General features: G+C 39.9%; 1 protein-coding gene across 4 annotated transcripts in view; it reads right to left on the bottom strand.

The window, feature by feature from the left end:
• map2k5 (mitogen-activated protein kinase kinase 5) overlaps positions 1 to 24,935 on the bottom strand; it is a 294,288-nt gene that overhangs the window by 85,581 nt on the left and 183,772 nt on the right. For all 4 annotated transcript variants that reach the window (XR_013889610.1, XM_080214341.1, XM_080214340.1 and 1 more), the window contains one exon: positions 21,977 to 22,048. Coding sequence is in view for 3 of the 4 variants with exons in the window: in XM_080214341.1 (XP_080070467.1) it covers positions 21,977 to 22,048 (72 nt within the window). In the remaining variant the exon portion in view is untranslated. The remainder of the gene's footprint in view (positions 1 to 21,976; positions 22,049 to 24,935) is intronic.

A 24,935-nucleotide genomic window follows, 5' to 3' on the forward strand; every position in this document is an offset into this window, starting at 1 on the left:
GCGTGTAGCGATAAAAAATGTTATTGGGTGAACATTGGTGGCAGATTGTATTAGGATTGGAAGTCAGCATGTAATATGATAACCACCATAGCACAGGGGAGTATCTATTTCATACACATACATTGCACTATAACATGGCTTCTGTTTGTACTGGAATTAGCCTGCCAGAGACAGAGCTAGTAAGTTAAAGTTGTACCCTCAAAAAGTAAAAAGTAAATGCTTGCATTCATCAAAATGAGAATGTCAGTACAGGGAAGTGAACATTCATGTACCTTGACAGAATTAAATTTGGAAATGGATCCTTTTGATGTACAATAAAACTCCCTTTATGGTTTAATTGAAACATAAAAAAGCATCCTCTAGAGCAGCATTATACAAAAGGAATTACTTTGTGGCCATAAATGTCTCTATGGTGACAGAGTTTAAGCCACATGCTTTAATTTTATCAGAAATCACCTTACAGAAACTCTTAATATTGGAAAATGTACCCTACACATGTATATTTTCAAAAGAATTACAAAGTGGCTTTCAACTTGTACCGACATCTCAAAGCACTTTGCAACTAATAAAGTACTTCTGCTGCGTAGTCACTCTTGTCTGTTGGAAACGTGGCAGCCAATATGCACGGTAAATTCCCGCAAACTGATTATCTGGTCACAATCACATTGTTGTTTTTTATGATGCTAACTGAAGGATAAATATTGACCAGAACTCCCATGCTCTTCTTTGAAATAGTGCCATAGGTTCTTTTACACCTGTTCAAGCAAGCAAATAGGGCTCAATTTAAGGTTTCATTGAAAAGATGGCACCTCCTTCCAATAATGCAACACTGTCTTAGCCATGAAGTCGATTTTGAACAGTTAGCCTTAATTTTGTACTCAAGCTCTGGAATGAGATTTGAACCCAAAAACTTGTGACTCAGAGGCATGTGCACTACCAACTGAACCACAGCTAACATATTTACTTACTATCTACCATTGTTCACTAAGGAAGAACTCACATTCAGTAAAAAAGACTAGCAGCTGGAAGACTACATCTTCTGCCTCACCATTGTGCTAACATACGGAAAATGTTAAAGTCGATGTGCCTATGCAGTATGAGTGAGTATTGTAATCACATGTTCAACGTTGCTACTGTCTATTACTTATGCCTATGACTTACATTTTATTTATCAGAAATGCAATTCTCCACATCTGGATTCTCAATTCACCACATGGCAAATGGCAAACACATTGGACAATATTCCCCCCAAGTACAAGTATGACAGAATCTCCATGCACATCCATCACTGCCAGCTAAGCGAAAATGCCAATTTGATTATAATGAAATGGTTCATACTACAGTACTCAAATCCACTCTAGGTTGAAAAATATCCTAAACCCAGTTCAAGATGAGCTCTTAAAACCAGCAGAGCTGACTTGCATACTAGGTCCCTGATGTCCTAAACCCACTGCGCCTCTTCCACAACTTCACCTTTTGATTTTCTTGTGAATTTAAAATGATCTCCTCTCAAAACACAAATCAAACTGCCACTGAAGAATTAATTCTTAATAAGCATTAGCGATTTTTATGTAAAAATTTAAGCTGAAAGCATAGTGTCTGTAAATTTAATTCCACCTTCTTGTTTTAACTATGATCAATCCTGACAAAATGTCATTGATATGGCATTAAAAAGAAATCTGGTCTTAAAAAAATATAAAGCCGTGTTGCAAAAATTTCAATATTAGCAACTCAAACAATATTTTTCGTCAGGTCATCAGGAAAATAATCTATTTTTACCAGCACTACCATAGATTATATCAAGCCTACATCATCAAAAAGTACAGATACTCAATCAAATTTAATGGAGTATTTTTAAAATTACTGAGCTATTAATTTAGATAAAGCAGGAGCATACCAATGGATACTTTACTCTTAAATACCGTCATCATGCTGATGTGACTTTTACTCAACCATCAGTTTTACGAGTTCATGCTTGTATCATTTGCTATGCAAAATCAATTTTAGCGAACACCCTTGTTTGTTTTGACTAATTATCAAATCTTGACCATAATCAGGTGTCCTGAGAAATGTGCTTCTTGCCAATTTGGTATAATGCTGAGAGTAAATAGGGGCTTTACTGAAGTAAAATTTAAAAATATTTATAGGAGAAATAGTTGGAGATTTGTCACATAAATGATGACTTGCCTGTAATCATGGGAATAAAGTTCCACATAAATTTATCAGCAAACAAGAGAACTGGGTGGGATTAGCATTAGATGGGAAATTTCAAGTGTTTGTTCACAGCCAATATGCCTCTTTATTTAAGTCAGAGTTACCAGATTTTGGGGAACTTTGTTTACCATTGTTAATACTGGATATAGCATTGAATTACTCAGTTTGAGTTTTAGGGTGCTGGTATATTACAGATATCTGTCTAGAGTTGTCCTGCTTAAGTAGACTTAAACTATATTGCTAGTTATGTACTGCTCTCTGGTCAGGCAAAGTAGCTGATCTCTAGTTAGGCATAGTTTTATATACATGCTACTTTTGAGGAGGGGGTAGATTTTCTGGCCTCCCTGTGGTGTATTTCTTTGTGGGGGAAGGGGGGGGGGGGAAAGGAGTGTATCAATCACTGGTGGTGGGATCTTTAGGTCCCACCGCTGTCACTGGGATTAGGGGAGGCAGTGGCGTAGAGGTATTGTCACTGGATCCTGTGATTGAATCCTGTGAAACCATTTTGATTGTTTAAAAATCCATCTGGCTTGCTAAAATCCCTTAGGGAAGAAAATCTGTAATCCTTACCTGGTCTAGCCTGTGAGTCCAGATCCACAACAATGCGATTGACTCTTAAATGTCCTCAGAGATGGGCAATAAATGCTGACCAGCCAGCAACACCCACATTCCGTGCTGAATAACGGAAAAAAATTCCCATCGACTGCATCCCATGCTGCCAAAAAGCCTGCAGTGGAGGTGGGCCATTGGTGGGACCAGAAGATCTGGCTGGAATGAACAGCTGGAAAATTCTGGTCTTTGTTCATCAGCATTCAAAAACAATGGTCAACTTTCCTTCAAGTATAGTGTTAACATATTACAACTTACATAAATTAATTTATAAACAAAGGACAACTTTGCTGGGGGGGGGGGGGGGGGGCGGTGGTGGTGGTTAATGGAGTAAATATAAAGTGTTAGGGTAATAGGGGCTGGGTGGGATTGTGGTTGGTGCAGGCTCGACGGTCTGAATGCCCTCCTTCTGCACTGTAGGGATCCTATGATTCTATAACTGACATGTCAACACAACAGGTACATTTTTATTGCAGCTAGTTTATCATGAAGACATAGCCTTCTGGCCCCAGTTGATTTCTAAGTTTCATTACATAGTTTATGTCGATACAAAGATACACTTCATTTTGTTGCAATTTCTCCAAAGCAAGTGCCATTCTTGCACAACATAACTCAGCGATACCAGTAGTCATTACTAATTCATGTCCAGTGTCCCACTACAGAAACTGGTACCGCTGAATGGTTAATTTATCAAAATCGTCAGTGCCCAATGTGGATCCTTTCATCACTTATATTGTAAAAAGTTTATATTTTGCATATTATATCGTGTTACCATCTGCCTTGTTTAAAAATAATTTAAATTAAATTTTGAAAATATACTTTGTTTCTATAAATTTAAACCAAGTATAGAACCATCCTCAAAGATAATGAATTGCTTTCTGTTCAATGCTAAGCACAGAGGATTCTTGTTGCATTTTCTATCAGTCGACACCTGTTTAAAGAAATGACAATTCATTTGCTTTGAGTTAACAGTGTCGCTTTAAACATCCATAAATCAAATGGATAAGAATAATTTATGACTTTTGGCAGCAAGAGACAGAAAAGGTTTCAAAACCTGCTCACAAAAAATTAAATAATAAAACAAAACATAGGATTAATGTCCTCATTAGACTCACTGACTAACAGTAACCTTGAGGTTTTCTTTTTGCAAAGGGTGGAATGGGAGGGCTAGTCCCAATATTGTAACTACACATACCAAATTGCAAGAAGGAATATGTTAAATCATACAAAAAGGAGTTCCTTCTGGTTTATACAGCAAGTTTCACTGGCAAGGTCTTTTCTAAAAATCACATAACATTGTAAAGTGGTTGGAATGGTTTTCAAGCATCGTTTGAAAACATGGAATACAGAGACATTTGCATCATTAAAAGACTAGTGACGTCCACAGCCTGCAATCATGAGACAAATGCAAAATGGCACACAGCTTTGTCAGCACTATGTCACAACTGAGTAGCTGTGTTTCTGTTGTGCAAGTAACACTGTTCCTCCCTCATATTTGTTATCTGCTCTGCTGATTTCTAAAGTTTTGTTTAAATCTAACATTGTTATTAGCACTCATTAATCAAAAATTAGGGAAAAAAAGAAACAGGCATGAAGCATATTTAAGACTTTTAGTTTTTTGAAATATTGAAGTATGAACATCTAAGGAGCCCCCTTAAATAGGAAAAAAAAGGATTTCCAAATAGGGTACTCAGAAAGGCTTTGTAATCCATACAAACCAGAGAATTCAATTCCCAGTTTATATTGAGTTAGTTCACTTCAGCATCTGAGCTGGAGAAAGGAAAAGTCAATTCTTGCTCCCAAAAACTATTCAGTGACCCTTACTCAAAAGCGAGGCAGTGTGAATGCTAGGTAAGGGCAAGATTAGGCAGGGTGGTGATGCTGCTTGCAGTTGAGTAGCTTTTTAATAAACCATGTAAGCTCAGAAATGAAAAATACTCATTTGGAAAAATTCTGGAGGGTGAGGAGTTTCCCCATGGAATTGCATAACAGCAAGAATTGCTCTTGTAGGCAAGGTGAGTAAAAAAATAAGAAGCTGAAATCAATACATTTTTTACTGAGTACAAACATATTGGCCAAAATTTTCCAGCTGTTCATGCTCTAACACTGCTGCAGGCAAGGATAGAGAATTTGGTGCTCAGGCAAGTTTCCATTCACTGAAGCGGGACCAGAGAATCCCGCCGGTGTGAAAAGCCGGAAAATTCCACCCATCTTCTTGAACACCTCTGTATCATCAAAGGATATTTGTAGAGTTAAACTAATACTTCACATCTGTCTTCACTCAGAAGCAGGAGGATGTAAGCACAAACTTCACAGAGGGAGGATCTGAGGTTTTTCAGCAGTTTGAGTGAGGAGGTACTGGAGGTTTTGGCAAGCTTAAAATTAGACAAATCCCCAAGTCCGGATGAGTTGCATCCCAGGCTGCTGTGGGAGGCAAGGTAGAAAATTAGAGGGCCTGTGATCCAAATTTTTAATTCTTCTCTGGCCACAGAGGAGTTGTTAGAGATTTGGAGGACAGTTAACGTGGTTCCACTTTTCAGGAAAGGCCGTAGGGATAAATCAGCGAATTACAGACTAGTGAGTCTCACATCAATGATAGGGAAACTAATGAAGAAAATTAATCTCCACTTGGAAAGGTGAGGCTTGATCAGGGATAGTCAGCAAGCCTAATGAATTTTTGAGGGAGTGACTGGCTATGTAGATGAGGGTGGTGCAGTAAGGTCACACAAAGAAGACTGATAACGATGGCAAAAGCACATGGGATCATAGGTAACTTGGCAAGGTGGATCCAAAATTGGCTTTGTGGCAGGAGACAGAGGGTGGTGGTAAAAGATTGCTTGTGTGACTGGAGACCAGTGTGCAGTTGCATACCACAAGGATCAGTGCTAGGTCCCTTATTGGTCATGATATATATAAACAATGTAGATGACAATGGGAGGGTGATGATAAGTAAGTTTGCGAATGATATGAAGATAGTGAGGAAGAAGTTCTCAGGTTGCAGGAAGACATAGACGGGTTGGTCAGATGGGTGGATCAGTGGCAGGAAAGTGTGTGGTGATGCATTTTGGAAGGGATAAAATGAAAAAGGAGTACTCAATGAATGGGAGGACACAAGGAACAGAGGGATCTGGGGGTGCTTGTCAACAGATCCATGAAGGCAGCAGGACAGGTTAATAGAGTAGTTAAGACGACATAAGGGACATTTGCTCTTATCAGTTGCGGCACAGATTATAAGAGCGGGGAGGGTGTGTTGGAGCTGTACAGAACTTTGGTTAGGCCACAGCTGGAGTAGTGTGCGCAGTTCTGGTTGCCTCACTATAGGAAGGATGTGACTGCAGTGGAGAGGATACAGAGGATATCATCAGGATGTTGCCCAGCATGGAGTATTTGAGCTATGAAGAGAAGCTGGATAGGCTAAGGTTTTTTTTTTAAAGAGCACAGAAGATTGAGGGGAAGCCTGATTGAGGTGTATAAGATTAAGAGGGACCTGGACAGGATGGATTGGAAGCAGCTGTTCCCCTTAAGGCTAATAATGAAGGGACATAATTTTAAAGTGAGGGGCCGGAGGTTTAAAGGGGATTTGAGGAATACTTTCTTTCTACCGACAGGGTGGTGGGAGTCTGGGATGCACTGCCTGGAAGGGTACTAGCTGGGGGAACTTCACAACCTTTAAAAGGTAGGTAGATGAGCACTTGAAATATCAAGTGTGTGGGCCAAGTGCAGGAAAGTGAGATTAGTGTAGGTTTAATGTGATTTTGTCGGTGCAGACTGAATGGGCTAAAGGACCTCTTCTGTACTGTATAACTCTATCAAGGCAACCAGTAGTGAAAACTTGTTCAAAGATACGAACATATATAAATATACAAACACTATAGACAGTTCACAAAACACATTGTTAGTTGCATGGAAAGCAAACAACCTGATTTTGGCATTCAATTTGTTGTTGCAAACATTTTGCACGATGAATCGCACTCTGCATTCAACTGTCGTACTTCAAATGGTAACAGCTGATATCATGGAATTAGCATGGTGTGTCTATTACCCCTCTATCTCAATTGCTGGTGCTACTTTGATAGCAGTGACCTTGTCAGTCTCTTTTTGCCTGTTACTCACCTATCTCACGACACATTTTTTCCTCGCTAAAACCTTTGTCCTTGCCGACTCAACACACTGTATCACTCAAACCGCTTCAATAAAAAAACATCATGTTAAAGGGGCCCTCTGAGAAACATCTGACATGCCAATTAACAAAATACAACAAAGCCAAATTGTTCTGTGCACCTTACTCCAGAGACGATGGCTTGTGACAAAAATTAAGGGGTAGAGAGTGAACAAGGACTGTAAAGATAAAATAGGCACAGGATAGGTTTACTGGCATATCTAGTACTTTCCGTTAAATCAAATGCTTCATTTGAATTTCTTTAGAAAAAAAATAAACCAATCTCAGCATACACACAATGGGAATAGATGGGGGAATAATACAGGAAGAAACAATAGCCAAGAGAAACTGTTAAATAAATAACATACGCCATTGCCACAAAAGCATAGATTACTGTTTGCAAATAGTAGAGTACGCACATCAAGTGGTCAATTTTCCAAATTTGCGTGACTGAAGTGGGGTAGGGATGCCGACCTATCAACTATATACATCAGAAAATCACTGCTGGGTAGAAAATCATGGAGGTGTATCAGTGATTTCCTGGTAAGTACAACAGCAGTTGGAACTCCCAATTATGTTGCGTGAACTTTGATAATTGTCCCCTTCATGTATTTGTAATATGGTTTTCTGTAACCTATTTTAGTGGATGGCTGAACTATTTAAAATAAATCAATAAAGTCAATATTGAAACAGTGCACATTGGAATGACATATAAATACATTAAATGTTCTGTCCACAAACAGTGCAATCATTTCCAGCCTCAAGATCTTCAAGAAAGTGTAACAATGTGAATAACATTTTTTGCACTATGCCTGAATAAAATATGAAAAATACCAACAATACAATAATAGATTATGTGTTGAACTTGAGGATAATCATTACACCAAGAAGGAGATGCTTTCTATGATATGTGAAGTCACCATGGTCCCAGATGATCACAGGCTGCTCTGCCCTTTGAGGGAGAGAGTTGACTGGTGGTGATTTAATCTGAGGATCACTACACCTGAGGCGAGGGACAAGGCTGAGAAAGCGGGCTTTCATGTATCACCTCAGCCAGTACGGGAATTGAACCTGCGCTATTGGCGTCACTCTGCATTACTAACCAGCATCAGCCAACTGAGCTAACCGACCCCGCCCCACCGTAGTAAATACTATATGTATAGGTGTAATTATGCACTTAATGAAACACGACCTGCGTGATGAAGCACAGATTCAATATGGTAATAATGAAGCACTGGTGGTTAGCTCTCAGTCATTGGCAACAGGAACAATTTGAGGTGATGAATTAAGGGAATTGCACAAAATGGATCCTGGCATGGCGTTGGCTTGAAGTGATGTTCTTTCTCATTGTAATGGCATCAATATGTCAAATAAATCTGATGACAAAGATGACATTTAAACAAAGCAATCCTGTATTTCAGTAAGTTATCTTTACAATTTGGTCATGGACCCTTTTCTTCCACTGATTTTCTTCCTTCATTGTTGTCTTTCAGGCCACAATCCAACGTCAGAAGATCACACCAAGCGAACTATTCAGTAATGATCTCTGACTTCGCTTCTGGCCAACTGCCAGGAGATGGCACAAGAGCAGCATGGTGGAACTTGGTCTAATTTTCTTTTTCTCCTTAGAATTAGCAACGAGCCTCCATTCATCAACAGCTCCTTGGAAATAGCTGAGATGGCATAATGGGAAATAGACCTGTTTTATTCTTCGGGCACTACATAATGCCCCAACACCTCTGTTTGGGGGAAGGTTTTACTTGCAAAATATTTTTTCAAATTCATTAATTGGATGTGGGCATCGCCAGCTGGGATAGCATTTATTGCACTCCCCAAATGCACTTGAACTGAGTGGCTTGCGTTTCAGGGGGCAGTTCAGAGTCAACCAATTTGTTGTGGGTCTAGAATCACATATAGGCCAGACCAGGTAAGGATGGCAGATGTCTCTCCCTAAAGGATATTAGTGAACCAGATGGGTATTTAAGAAATTCTTTCTTTTTATGGATTCTGATGCATCTGCAGCATACTTCCAGCATTTTTAAAAATTTACACTGCCTTTCCAGTTTATTTTTTATTCGTTTGTGCGATGTGGGTGTCACTGTCTGGACCTAATTGCCCTTGAACTGAATAGCTTGCTAGGCAGTTAAGAGCCAACTACATTGCTGTGGATCTAGACTCAACCAGGTAAGGGTGGCAAATTTCCTTCCCTAAAGGACACCAATTGAACCAGATGGGTTTTGTTGTGACAATCAGCAATGATTTCAGGTTCACAATTAAACTTTTAATTTCAGATTTTTATTGAATTCAAATTTTAACATCTGCTACGGCGGGATTCTAACCTGGGTCCTCAGAGCATTACCCTGGGTCTTTGGATTACTGGTCCAATGGCAATACACTACACCATTGCCTCCCTCAGTTGAGGTGAGATCAATATGTTGAGGAGAGGTCATAATTACAGCAAGGTATTAAAGTGCTTATTATAGTGAGTTCATAATCCAGGTGAACTGTCACAAATAAACTTGCAGGGAAAACTGGTGTCCTGGTTAACCAAAATTGCATTCCACTATCACTGTCCTCTGAGCTGCATCATCCCAGAATTCAAAACTTAGCTGCCCCTTTCAAGATTCAGCTTAATCAGTTGCTAACAGATTACCTCCAACGTACATCTTTTCAGTCAAAGATATCATATGCTAACAAAGCAGAACAGGTAGGCCTCACGAAAACCAGTTACAATTTTATCACCTCCTTAGTTACAATTTGCATTTTGGTCATATATCCCAACATTTTATTTACTTTCAAAAACTGTAACCTAGATTCTAATCCCAGGTCTCTTTACTATTCTCCTATCTCAAGCACATTATCATTTAATATTTAATCCAGATTTATACTTCTCCTACTACATATCATATCCGTATGAACTCAATCTGCCACCACTCTGCCCATGACCTAGCCTATTTAGGTTTCTTTGGATTATTACAAACTGATGTGGACTATCAGTCATTTGGACAAATGCAGTAAGGGAAGCAAGTATGGACCTGTTAAAAACAAATCATATTTTACCAAATTAATTGAGATTTTGCTGAAGGTCTAAGTGTCACACTTTACCAGCAAAATTAAAGCCCATGGAACAAAGGGGTCAGTGGTAAAATGGATACGAAGTTGACCAAATGACAGGAAACAGAATAGTGGTAACTGATCGTTTTTCGCAGCGGGGGAAGGTGCGCAGCGGGGGACATCCAGGTGTCAGTATTAGGCTCACTGCCTTCCTTGATTACATAATAATGACTTGCAGAGCATAATTTCAAACATTGCAGGCGATATGAAATTTGGAAGTACTATGAACCAAGAGGTGGAAAGTGCCAGATTTCAAGACGCCATAGGCTCATAGAAAGGGCAGTCACATGACTGGTGAAATAAAATGTGGAGAAATGTGAAGAAATACATTTCAGATGGATAAGTGAGGAGAGGTAACATAAAAGATACAATTCTAAAGGGAGCACAGGAAGAGAGACCCAAGATTATATACACAAATTGTTGACAGTGTTACGGCAGGCAGGGTTTTATATGTAGAGACATGCGTTAAGAAGCAAGGAAACAATGATGGTTATTCATAAAATACTGTTTTGTCCTCAGCTGAAGTATTGAGTCCAATTCTGGGCACCACACTATTTGAATGCTCGAGAGGGAGAGAGAGAGAGAGAGAGAGACAGTGCAGAAAAGATTCATAAAAATGGTTTCAGGAATGAGAAGCTTCAGTTAGGTGATCAGATTGGAAAAGCTAGAGCTTTTAAGGATCTTTAAGGAGAGGATTAAGAAGAAATTTGTAGAAGTTTTAAGATCATGGGGGGGAAGTATAGACAGAGCTGATAGAAATAAATTGTTCCCACGAGCAGAAGTATCAAGAACCAAATGACAGATCTGTGATTGGCAAAAGAATCAACTGCAGGAAAAAACTTTAAAAAAAAATGAACAATTATGATCTGGAAGGTGGTGAGGCAGATTAAAGTGCAGCTTTCAAAAGGGAAGTAGATAAGAGTGGGGAACCTGGACTAGCTAAATTGCTCTTGCAGAGCACCCACATGGACTTGATGGGCTAAATCTACGATCTGGAGGAGGGGGCTGAGTGTAGGGTAACAAAATTTGCTGATGACACGAAGATGAGTGGAAAAGCGAATTGCGTGGAAGGCGCGGAAAGTCTGCAGAGAGATCTGGATAGGCTGAGTGAGTGGGCGAGGACCTGGCAGATGGAGTAGAACGTTAGCAAATGTGAGGTTATCCACTTTGGTAGAAATAATAGTAGGAGGGATTACTATTAAAAGGGTGAAAAGCTGCAGTATCCTACAGTGCAGAGGGACCTGGGGATCCTTGTGCACAAATTGCAAAAACCAGTCTGCAGGTGCAGCAGGTGATCAAGAAGGCAAATGGAATGTTGGCCTTTATAGCGAGGGGGATAGAATATAAAAACAGGGAGATCTTGCTGCAACTGTACAGGGCACTGGTGAGGCCGCAACTGGAGTACTGTGTGCAGTTTTGGTCCCCGCATTTGCGAAAGGATAAATTGGCCTTTGAGGGAGTACAGAGAAGGTTCACCAGGCTGATACCGGGGATGAGGGGGTTAGCTTATGAAGAGAGACTGAATAGGCTGGGTCTGTACTCATTAGAGTTTAGAAGGCTGAGGGGGGGATCTTATAGAGACTTACAAGATAATGAAGGGGCTAGATAGGGTAGAGGTAGAGAGATTCTTCCTGCTTAGAAAGGATAGCAGAACAAGAGGGCACAACCTCAAAATAAGCGGGGGGGGGGGGGGGGGGCGGGGGGGGGAGCGCAGTTTAGAACAGAGTTGAGGAGGAACTTCTTCACTCAAAGGGTGGTGAATCTCTGGAATTCTCTGCCATTGAAGTGGTGGAGGCTACCTCACTGAATATATTTAAGTCACGGGTAGATAGATTTCTGATAGACAAGGGAATTAAAGTTTATGGGGAGAAAGCGGAAAAGTGGAACTGATCCATGATCTTATTGAATGGCGGGGCAGGCTCAAAGGGCTAGATGGCCTACTCCTGCTCCTATTTCTTATGTTCTTATGTAAACGGCCTCCTTCCATGATTCAACCAATGATTCTATGGATCTTTGGCCATATCCACTATTTACGATTACATAGAACAGTACGGCACAGTACAGGCCCTTCGGCCCTCGATGTTGTGCCAAGTTTTGTCTGAAACTAAGATCAAGCTATCCCACTCCCTATCATTCTGGTGTGCTCCATGTGCCTACCCAATAACCGCTTGAAAGTTCCTAAAGTATCCGACTCCACTATCACAGTAGACAGTCCATTCCACACCCCAAACATTCTCTGAGTAAAGAACCTACCTCGGACACCCCTCATATCTCCCACCATGAACCTTACAGTTATGCTCCCTAGTAACAGCTACATCCACCACAGGAAATAGTCTCTGAACGTCCACTCTATCTATCCCCCTCATCATCTTATAAACCTCTATTAAGTTGCCTCTCATCCTCCTCCGCTCTAAAGAGAAAAGCCCTAGCTCCGTCAACCTTTCCTCATAAGACCTAACCTCCAAACCAGGCAGCATCCTGGTAAATCTCCTGTGCATTCTCTCCAATGCTTCCACATCCTTTTTACAGTGAAGTGACCAGAACTGCACACAAAATTCCAAATGCAGTCTTACCAAGGTCCTGTACAGTTGTACCATAACCCCACGACTCAAACTCTAACCCCCTGTTAATAAATGCTGATACACAATAGGCCTTCTTCATGGCTCTATCCACTTTGCATAAGTCTATACTCATTTAATGCATTCCACGGTTTTAAATGTATTTGTATTTGTCATGATTTTGCTTCTAATTTCTTTTTATTTTTGAAGAACGTGCTCTTTAGAATTCAAGCTCATTGAAGGGTAGCAGGTTTGGTGTAGAGTCCTTACTGCAAATCTTTATGGAAATTCTGAGGCAGATAAAATTCTTGTTAGGAATGATTAAGGTGATTAATTCAAGAAGCAGGATGATGTCTTAAACAAACACAATTGAAGCTTGGATAGTTTATGTATGAAATCAAACCAGGGTTTTTACTCACTACTAACCAGTGCTCTCTCAGGAGGGATATACTGTGGGCTCAATAAAGAAAAGAATGGTAATGAAAGTTAAATGTTGTGCTGATTGAAGATTTTTGTGCTACCATTGTAGAACAATACCACCTCAAGACTCACTGGAGAACGTAATGGGGTTTTTGCCCTTAAAAAACAAATTATATGACATGTACTGTTAGAAATGTGATCATTGTCCCAAAGGGTTCAACTCAGAAAATATCTTAGTTTTTAAACTGGAGCAAAATAAGGAAAGTGGCAAATTGCCTCGTTATAAAAATCTTTTTTACTTTTCTAAATTACTGCACATTATATTAACTGAATGAATCAACCATCGGGCTGAACCATTTCAATGTAATAAAAATAGAGCTCTCCACATATCCCACTGCGAGAGCTACAATATATGAAAAAGGTAAATCACAATTTACACTGGAAAACATATTGAGCCTGAATATCAAATCACTTCATTGCTTCTAGTTTGAGCACATATGTGGAAATTATAAATCGTTAACAGGGGCTTGCCTTAGGATCATAAATAGGCACTTAACATTAATTAGTATTTTAAATAAATGCTTCCTTTAACGTGATTTATGAAGGCAAGAAACATACTGAAAGCAGACTTCTAAGGTGAACTTCTGGCGATTTCTCGCCTAGCAACTGTAATCAATCTATTAGTCTGACGGACTGTAATTGCCTAATTTAGTTTCAAAAGAATATGAACTCAGTCATCAATAGACAGCAATGTGGAAAACAAATTGAAATGGTGAATATTACAGAACAAACAAAGCTGAAATGTAGCTGTTCAGCTCTTTATCCAAGCCTATTAAGGCATCTAAATTACTAATAACCACCATTTTGTATCAGTTGAATGGAACAGTAACGTGCAATATTTAGTGTAAGTATGCAGACAACTCAGTGAGCTAAACCCTAGAACACTTTTAGCAGAAGGGTTCAATGCCCTTTAATAAATTGAAACATTAGAAACAACTGAATGTGAAATACACCATAGATACATCCCAATGTGTCTAGCTGTTCCAAACGAAGGTTTTGAACTATTGGCAGACATTACAATCAATACAAATCCCAGGGTAAATTTCATGCCACTTGCTCATAAGATGTACATTATACTCTGATCGTAACTTGCCATGGATCATGCAAGCAAGTGTTTTTGAATGATTTACATTTTTGGGCATGAATTTCAATTCAGCCTCCAGCCCTACTTCCATTTCCATCACTTGTCAGGGACCAATGGAAACAGAGAGAATGATCACCCCAAAGGGTGGAGTCCTCTCTCAAGGGGAATCTTTGAGCAGCCATGTAGTAAGCATGCAAGGAATCGACCCAGAACTGCAAAGCTCCTGGACCAAGTTTTGCTTATCAATAAATATTGTTTGTTCCTAACAAAGTCTGAAAACTCTTGCTATAACAACCAAAACATAACCATGACGAACCCGAGATCTTACCATCTGACACTGCATGGCTACTCCTATCATATCAATCACAGGTAAGTCCATCTCTGACTACCTTCTCATACAGCATCATTCACCACCCACATCCTCCCTCCCTTCGCCAATCCTACATCCTTCTGTGTCCACCCATCCCTGATAAAATTCTTCTAATTCACTTACAACTGTACTTTCAAAATCCCACTGCCCAACTTTTGCCTGTCACAATACTTCTGCACCTGCAGATCTGCTCAACAACTCCATGATCTCCAATCCACATCCCCTTTAAAAAGATTCCTTTGCTCACTCTTGCTGTATCCTTGGGAAGACTGTGATCTCCATTCCCTTAAGTTTAAGTGATGCAGACTTAAATGGATATGGCAGAAAATTGGCTTAATCTTCTATCACCATGTCTGGCTGGATGATATAACATGCTATTGGATTCTGCCTTCATCTTCCAAAACAGTACACCATTCCTTGAATACAAGGATAATCCCCCGGCTTATTTTCTGTACTGCAAACCATTTTTAACCCTCTTCCATGTTTCTGCAGTCTGATGAGTTTGCTCACGGTGATTCAGATTGAGACCATCTTTTCAACTCCCTCTGCCACTTCCTTCCCTTGGCAACTGAAAACTTCCAGTTTTATCCCTGCCATAGTCCTAAAACTGCATCCTTCTTTAGCTTCTCCTCCATCTCCCCTCACTGAGCTCATGTTATCCACAAGACCATATTCTGCTCCTTCAACCCTATTCCTAGTAAATGCTAATCAGTAAATTTCTCTTTTTGGCTCCCATGTTTCTATAGGTATATTCCCTCACATTCTAATCTGTCACCATCACCTTTCTCCTCAGAAAAATCAATGCTTGCCCCTTGTAAGCTATTGCTCCATCAACACCCTCCCTTTCCTCTCCAAAGTCCTCAACTTTGCACTTCCCAAATTCTTATCATTTTCCTGGAACCCCATGTTTGAAATCCAATTTCTACTCCTGTTACAGTACTGAAACAGCTCTTACTGAAGTCACAACTGACATCCTTGTGATAAAGACAAATTATCAGTTATCATCCTTTCTGACCTGTCTGCAGCCTTTGACACAGCTGACCACATCATCCTCCTTTAACGCCTTTGCACCACTGCTCAGCTGATGAGACTGTTGTCCAGCTGGGTGGGATTACACTTGCTTGGTTTCATTTTCATCTCGCCAATTGTGGCCAGTGAATCATCTGCAATTTGCTCCTGTACCATTATCTTTGCAGTCCCTCAAGGATTTATCCTTGGACCCTCCCAACCCATTTCTCTTCTGCGTACAGCTTCTTGGGGACATTTTCCAAAAACACAGCATCAGTTTCCACATGTTAACTGATAAATATCCAGTTTTATATCATCATTTCTAGATTCCTCCACTCTTCTTTAAGTAGCCAGACTGTTTGTCAGTCATCTAGCAGAAATTTCCTCCAACTAAATACTGGGGAGATTGATGTCCATGGTCTTCATGCCCCACTACAAATTCCATTCCTTAACCACAGCTGCATCTCCTCCCTGGCAATTTTCTGAGCCTGCAACATTGGTATCATATTTCACAGCAAAATAGCTTCTGATCAGTTACCTACATAGTCACTAAAATCACCCATTTCCACCTTTGCAACATTGAGCAATTCCTTCCCTCCCATGTCTTATCTGCTGATGATACCCTAATCCATGTCTTTGTGACTATTCAATACACACCTGGCTGGCCTCCCACATTCTACTCTATGTAAACTTGAAGTCATCCAAAGCTCTGCTGCCAGCGCCCAAGCTCACATCAAGTATCTTTCACCCATTGCCCCCTGTTTATTGATGTAAATCCAATTTTAAATACCTCTTCTTTGTTTTCAGTTTCCTTAATGGTGACGCCCCTGTCTATCTCTATAATCTCTTCCAGTCATAAAATCCACTAAGATTTCCAGTAATTCTGGCCTCAAGTATCCCTAATTCTAATCATTCCACCATGATAGTCATGCCATAGCTTTCAAGGCCTTAATGCTCTGAAATTCACTCCCTAAATCCACCTGTCTCAACAACTCTCTTTCATCCTTCAAGACACTCTTTAAATCTACTCATCTACCCTAATATCTCAAAACGTGTCCAGTAAAGCTCTTGTGAAGCAGCTTGGGATGTTTGATTCTATTAAGGATGCTACATAAATACAAATTGTTGTTGTTGTAACTTAAATGAAAATAGTATGTTATCTACTAAAGGTGCTATATCAATGTAAGTTGTTGTTATAACTCAAACTAAAATATTATCAGTTAATGATATTGTTCTGTGAAGATTCATGATGTGGACATTGAAATAGTTATTAATTACAAGTATCTAGATATAAAAGTAGCTGATAAGTTGAATTGGAGGGAGAAGTTTACAGATGTGGTGGCAAGGGACATAAACGATTGTACTATCTCAATGTAGCAAACGCCAGTTTTGCATCACCAACACACTTTATTGGGCCAAAGGCTCTCCTGAAAGACTCCAGGGTATCTACAGATAACTTTGTACAGTCCCCCCACACCTAGCCTAATGATCTCCAACCAGTGGAGCCAAATCTGCTGGAGCCAATCTTTCCCCATAAGACTTGGCACATGCCCCCATACAACAATGAGTTGGGGGTGAGATCGTTGCCGTTTATGTCACTGAGGTCAGTGTGGAGCCTCTTATTTGTAAAGGTTCCCCCGTGCAGATGGCTAGTTTAGTCTTCATATCTTCCAACCTCAGATGTTGGATTCCCAAATAGAGCTGCTTATTAGTCTGTTCTCCTACCTCCATTTCCATCTTCAAGGGATGGCAATTTATTAGTAATTCCACCATTATTAGGGCAACTCTCAGTGTTACAATGTGATTCAGTTGTAGCATCCTTGTCTCTGGAAGATAGGATACCTGCATGGTATGCTTAGGTTCCAGCCTCGTGTGTTCCTGTTCCTGAAACATGATTATGGTTGTATCCTTTGACAATAATCCAACAACTACATGTCTCTGGAGTATGTTCTTTAACACTCTTGGAGTCGGTACTGCTATTCCTTGACTGGTGGTGACATTAGGGTTCCTATGTTGAAAGGAGCCCTTTAATAACTGATTGACACAATCATTCTCTATTGAGGACTGGTTGCATAAGGTCCCTACCCCTAGCTGAAAGACTGATGCCTGATGCCCCTTGTAACACCTGAGCCCCTTTTTCTGTGTTCTCAATGACAAGACTATCTCAATGGCTTTTTAAGGCTCAAACGGGGTGCTGCAAACACCTTTTGGATTGTTAGGTCATTTATGCCACATACCAATCTGTCCCACAACAGTGGGACAGTCCAAGTTCACAGCGTTCAGCAGGTTTCCACAACCTAGCCAAGAACTCAGAGAAAGGTTCCCTGGGGTTCTCTCAGCCATGTTGAAGCGATACTACTGGAGAATTACTGGAGGCTTTGGGTCGCAGTGGCTTTTTACTAGGTCTACCAGTTCATTAAAAAGTTTTGAACTGGGGCATCTCGATAAGTAAGACTTATCACATTGAATGCTGGGGCCCTGCACACTATTTGCAATATCACTTTTTGCTATTCATCTCTCCAATGTTGATAGCATGGAAGAAGTACCACCCACGCTCAGTATATTGGGCCCAGGCTTCCCCATTAGTATCACAGGGATTGAGCTTTTAGAAAGAGTTACAACGGCCTTTTCTTACTGGAGAAATTCTTGATGTTCGGAAGTTGTCTGGAAAAAAAAAGATTTTTCTTCTCGTTGCCAATGTAGCAATTCAGCCTAATGCTAGTTTTCCGTGACCAACACCCTTTATTGTGCACCAAAGGAAAAGGCTGCTCCTGTAACTTACAATCAGGTTGTCTTCATCTTGGGACCTACATCTCCAGTCGTGTAAAGTTACTGGCTTAAAAAACCCCACTAACTGCTTTCCACTCCCTCTATAAGGCAGCTTGCAATCCATGAATCCCACCGGTAGATCTATTGATGCTCCCCCATTGCCTCTGCTGTTGCCATAACATCCCCCCCGCTTACTTCCATGAACTTTTCCAGGAGCTCCTTTCCATTGTGCTTTCAAAATGGATCCCACTGTCAGGAAACTTTTCAATACAGCTGTAGTTCAGAGTGCTGTCCTTTCTGGATACCTCACCTGCTATTGCTGTATTAAGAAAATAGATTCTTTAGGGGTACAGAGGTTACTGAACCGAGTAAGATGGGTATTTGATGAGCAAGCCTACCTTGATTAAATCTGCCTTTGAAGAATTTTGACGAAAGTAAAGAGTGTCATGAACAATGAGAATCATCCCCTGCCTCAATATTACTGTGGGAAACTTTCAAGGAAAAGGCTAAAATCTCTCAGAGGCAGGAGAATCAATTCCTGAACTTGCCTGTGCCCATCTTGGCAAGAATTTTTAACAGGAGTCTGATGAATGGATGATGATATGCACTCAATGTGAAATGTACTGACTGGTTATTTCGATGCACTGGAATAGTTTTTAATACATTTTAGTTCAAATTAAATCTCTATGATAGGGTCATTTTCTTTCTTATTGTTATCATTCATATGTACATTTTTTTAAATGAATGAGCAATGTAACCAAAATGAATTTCCATTCGGACAAAAAAAGTGAAATTGGATTTATTATCCTTTTCTGAGTTTTAAGTGTCTGAAGTGAAAAGAGGGTGGAGACTCTTGTACTGCAAGTGATAGGACGCGCATCAACTCTTTCATCTCCAAGTTGCCTTCTTGTTTAAAGAGATATCATTGACATCAGAGGATCATCATTAGAAGGAATTCTGAACTGCAGAATTGTGGTTACTTTTATTGCAATACAATGAGCTGTAATATTGTGTATTAAAAAAACCCAAAGAACTTGCATTTATATAAAAGCCTTGTCACATCTCTCACAGCATCCCAAAATGCTGCATGCACAATAAATCACTCTGACATACAGTTATGTTGTTGCCAAGAATTGTGAAATCATGTGTTTGGTCAGATTTACATGTCTATTATTGAAATTAGAAGCCAAGGGTACATCCCTGTCCTTAGATTAATTGAAGATGGAGCCAGACAATTTCTGGAGTACACAATTTAAACTTTCGAAGGTGGAATTGTCTTGAGCTCATGTGCCTCCTAGTTGGCTGGATGACTAAATCAGTAATTTTCATGCACTCTCTGGAATGCTCTGACTTATACCAGGGCGCTATGGATACCCTCAGCCTTCCTGTGATTTAAGTAGGTATTCATCAGGTTCAGATTTAGATAGAGTCAAGTGATTTTCAACTGGTATTCTGCATGAATCAGTGCCGGGGCCTCAGCTCTTTACCATCTATATTAATTACATAGAAAAAGAAACCAAGAGTAATGTATCTAAGTTTGTTGACAATACAAAGCTGGGTGGAATGTAAGCTATGAAGAGGGGGCACAAAGAGTCTGCAAAGAAGTACAGATAGGTTAAGGGAATAGACAACAAGGTGGCAGGTGGTGTATATTGTGGGGTTATTTCCTTTGCTAGTAAGAACAAAAAAAAATACTCTTTAAAAGGTGAGAAACTTCTAAATGCTGATATCCAGAGAAACTTGGGTGCGCCCCTATAAGGCAAAGTTAGCGTGCAGGTACAGCAAACAATTAGGAAGAAAAGTGCAAGCAGTTGGAGTATAAAAATCTTGCTACAATTGTACAAGTTTTGGTGAGACCACACATGAAGTAATATGTGCAGTTTTTGCCTCCATATTTAAGGTACACCTGCATTGAAGGTTTTACAACGAAAATTCACCAGAAAAGTTTCTGGGTTGAGAAGGCTGTCCTATGAAATGAGACTGAAAAACTGGATCCATACTCTGAAATATAGATGAGTGAGAGGTGATCTCTCTGCAATGTACAAGACCATAAGACATAGAAGCAGAATTAGGCCACTCAGCCCATCAAGTCCACTTCACCATTCAATTATGGCTGATATTTTTCTCATCCCCATTCTCCTGCCTTTTCCCCATAACCTCTGATCCTTTTATCAAGAACCTATCTGTCTCTGTCTTAAAGATACTCAATGATCTGACCTCCATAGGCTTCTACAGAAAGAGTTCCACAAATTCACCACTCTCTGGCTGAAGAAATTCCTTCTCATCTCTGTTTTAAAGGATCGTCCCTTTAGTCTGAGGTTGTCTCCTCTGGTTCTAGTTTTTCTTACCAGTGGAAACATCCTCTCCACGTCCACTCTATCCAGGCTTCGCAGTAAGATCCAATAAGATCCCCCCCCCATCCTAAACTCCAAGTACAGACCCAGACTCCTCAACTGCTCCTCATACAACAATTTCTTCATTTCAGGGATCATTCTTGTGAACCTCCTCTGGACCCTTTCCATGACCAGCACATCCTTCATTAGATACGGGGCCCAAAACTGCTCACAATACTCCAAATGGGGTTTGACCAGAGCTTTATACAGCTTCAGGAATGCATCCCTGCTCTTGTATTCTAGCCCTCTCAACATTAATTGCTAACATTGCATTTGTCTTCCTGTTACTGAACCTGCATGTTAATCTTAAGAGAACTTTGAACAAGGACTCCCAAGTCCCTTTGTGCTTCTGATTTCCTAGGCACTTTCCCATTTAGAAAATAGTTTATGCCTCCATTCCTCCTTCCAAAGTGCATAATCTCACATTTTTCCACATTGTATTCCATCTGCCACTTCTTTGCCCAATCTCCTAAACTGTCCAAGTCCTTCTCCAGCCCCCCTGCTTCCTCAATACCACCTGTCCATCTACGTATCTTTGTATCATCTGCAAACTTAGCAACAGTGCCTTCAGTTCCTTCTTCCAAATTGTTAATGTATATTATGAAAAGTTGTGGTCCCAGCGCGACCCCTGAGGCACACCACTAGTCACCGGCTGCCATCCTGAAAAAGACTCCTTTATCCCAACTCTCTGCCTTCTGCCAATCCTCTATCCATGCCAGGATCTTACCCATAACAAGATTCTGAAAGGCTTGACAAGGTTGATGCTGAGAGGCTGTTTTTCCTGGCTGAGAATTCTATAACTTGGGGCACAGTCCTAGAATAAGAGGTTTATCTTTTAGGACTAAGATGAGGAGAAATTTCTTCAATCAAGGATTGTGAATCTTTGGACTTCTCTACCCCAAAGGGTTATGGACGCTCTCTTCTTTGTGAGTATATTTAAAAACAGATTTCTGGTTTCTGAGGGAATCAAGATGTATAGAGAGCCAGTCAGCAGAAAAGTGGAATTGAGGCAGAAGATCAGCATGAATGTATTAAATGGTGAGGCAGGCCTGAGGGGCTGTACGGGCTACTCCTGCTCCTTATTTATTTTTCTGTTATGTTATTAACTCAATTGTACGTTTTGAAGAGAAATGGAGAAATTAGCAAATAAATGTCAGAAGAAGGCCGGCAAAATTTTTGTCCTGAACGTGCAAGCAGTAATCAGATATGTGTACCAACCTCCATAAACGAAATCCCAAAACTCCACACATCTGAATGTATTCCGTACTGTTCACCCGCTATCCTTTCAGGCTGTAAAAGGAACATAATAACACTTTAAGGCCTGCATTTTTGAACCATAATCGAAAATTTAACCTAATGGAAATCGCTGAATACATTTCCACCTCAGTTTCATAATAATCTGAATTAGAAAGGTTTCAATACCTCCTCCCATTTAATAAAAAAAAGCTTTACACAATTCAATTGCTCGGGTGACAGTCAAGCTGGCAACACATTCATAACCTCCACCAACATTGTTCTTAAGGTGGTCTCCTGCAGGTACTGGAAAGAATCCTTCTGATTTCACCAGCCTCCCATGAAAAAGGCAGACAAGGGTTGAATCATAATCACAAATCTGCTGCCCAACACACAGATGGCGCAATGAAGTATTTTAATGAGGAATCCACATGATTTTCAATAAATATTACCACTTTGAACTCTTAATACATTCCAATGGTTGCAATCAATATAGTGCTCTAAATGTGACATACATTACACTCACAGGCCAAGATATATAAAGGAGGAGAAGATTAATAAAAGATTCTAATTTTTACTTTTCAATAATGCTGTTGCCATATACCATATCACTGGAGGGGGACTGATAACAGTACAAATAATTTCTTTGTAATAAGATCAGTGGTTCAATAATGATTTAAGGCTGGCCTGCAAAATTTAACTTGTTTGTTTTTTTATAAAAGGATTATCTGAGGCACAACAAAAGACCCTCAAATTTCTAGACAATGGGTCAAATTCAACTCTTAGTTTTGAGCTAAGCAATAGCAAAAAAAAATCACAATTTGTTTGCAAGGCAATTATTAACTGTATCAAAATGAGAATAGGGTAGCTAGGTAGTGATAAAAAAAATCAAATTAGATCTGGTGTTTTACAAGAAGGATGAGAAAACATGCAACCAGTTTTAATTATAGATTCTCCCACTACAGAGTACCTTCAAAACCTAATTTACATTAACCTTCAGGTTATATGATTAAATAAAGCAGTTTTTCCCCATTCAATTACACAGCGATAATTGGCTATAATCAACAGTAATGAAGGGCAAAAGGGTAACCCAATAAGTGCAAAACTACATGTTAAGTTCTTTGAAAGTATTAAAAGCAAAACACTCAGCAGTCAATTGTTAAGTGGAAGAGTGAGGGGCTTTAACACCTTCAATTTTCTTCTGCAAAGCCTTTGCCTGAACAGAAGCTACATTTCTACTGGTATTCAAGATTGTTTATATTTGATTTCAATCCAATTAGAATTTATCTGATTCTATTACTCCTTTATCCATTTCTAAAAATCCTGATCAGAAGAGTTAACATTTCAGTCGTCAGCTCTAACCACTTTTGTTTTAGGTTAAGTGTGGTGCTGGCAATCACAATATCATTAGATTTGGAGTAATTACGGAAAAGGACAAGAAAAATCAAACGTGAAGATACTCATTTGGAGGAGGACTAATTTCAGTGAAAAGGAATTTGATCGAGCTGGATTGGAATCAAAGGCTGACAGGCGAAACAGTAAATGAGCAATGAGAAACCCACAAAGGTGATAGTTTGGATGCAGACTAAACACATTGCCAACAAGGGGAAAAGGAAGGGCACCTAAAACTTGAATTTGCTGGCTGACTAGAAATAAAGAGCTTAGAATTAAACTGAAAGGAAGGCTTATGATAAATACGAGTTTTGGAACAGAGCAGAAAATCAAACCGAATTCCAAAAACAGAGAAAAGTTTATTTATTAGTCAACAGTAGGCTTACATTAACATTGCAATTAAGTTACTGTGAAAATCCCCTAGTCGCCACACTCCGGCTACTTCAGTATACCACACACCTGTCTGGTATACTGAAGTAGAATTTAGCATAGTCAATGCACCTAACCAGCACATCTTTCAGACTGTGGGAGGAAACAGGAGCATCCAGGGGAAACCCATGCAGAAGCGGGGAACACATGCAGACTCCACATAGATAAGGAATTAAAGTCGGGTCCCTGGCACTGTGGGGCAGCAGTGCTAACCACTGTGCCAGTACTGAAAAAGAAAATAAGAGGGATAAAAAGAGTACATGAGAATAGATCAATGGGCAAAATAAAAGGGAATGCAATTTTTAAAAAAAATTCATACAAATAGCAAAAGGGCTGTCAAAGAGAGATAGACTGATGTGAAACCAGAAAGACCTTCTGAAAGTAGAGGACATGGCTGAGGTGCTAAGTAAATACCTTGTTCTGTCTTCACCAATGAAAAGAATGCTGTGAATGTCACATTAAATAAGTAAGTTGAAGTAGAAATGAAAAGGATAACAGGTTAAGATGAGGTATTTAAAAGTTTGGCAGCACTCAAAGTAGAAAACAGGTCAGGATGGCATGCCTCCAGGTTGCAGGTGATGAAAAGTACACAAACTCAGGCCAGAAATTTCCAATTCTCAAACACATGAGCTGTGTCAGAGGTTTGGAGGACTGCAAACTTAACACCTCTATTCAAAAAACGGGAGAGGGATAAACCCAGCAATAACAGACCAGTCAACCTGAGGGCCCGAGGGCAGACATGGGAAACTTTGAGAGATAATAATTCAGGACAAAATTAATTAACACTTGAAAAATATGGGTTAATAAATGAAAGTCAGGAGAGATTTAGTAAAGGCAAAACATGATGGAATAATAATTGAGTGCTCAGATGAACTGAGAGGGTTGATGAGGATTTTGCAGTGGACGTTGTGTGTACAGGCAAAAGGCGCTTCGAAAATAACATAAAAACATGTCCACAAAATTGAAGACCTTGAAAGAGGCGACAGCTGCATGAACATTTTCTAAGGGACAAAAATCAGACAGTATAGCTGCTTTTCAGACTGGAGGGAAGTATATGGTAGTGTCCTCCAGAGTTTGGTATTAGGATCACTGTTTATGCATATCAATGACCCAGGCCTGCATT

This window comes from Carcharhinus amblyrhynchos, chromosome 28 (genome assembly GCF_965287045.1).
Source record: "Carcharhinus amblyrhynchos chromosome 28, sCarAmb.v2.hapA, whole genome shotgun sequence".
In the NCBI taxonomy this organism is placed as follows: domain Eukaryota; kingdom Metazoa; phylum Chordata; class Chondrichthyes; order Carcharhiniformes; family Carcharhinidae; genus Carcharhinus; species Carcharhinus amblyrhynchos.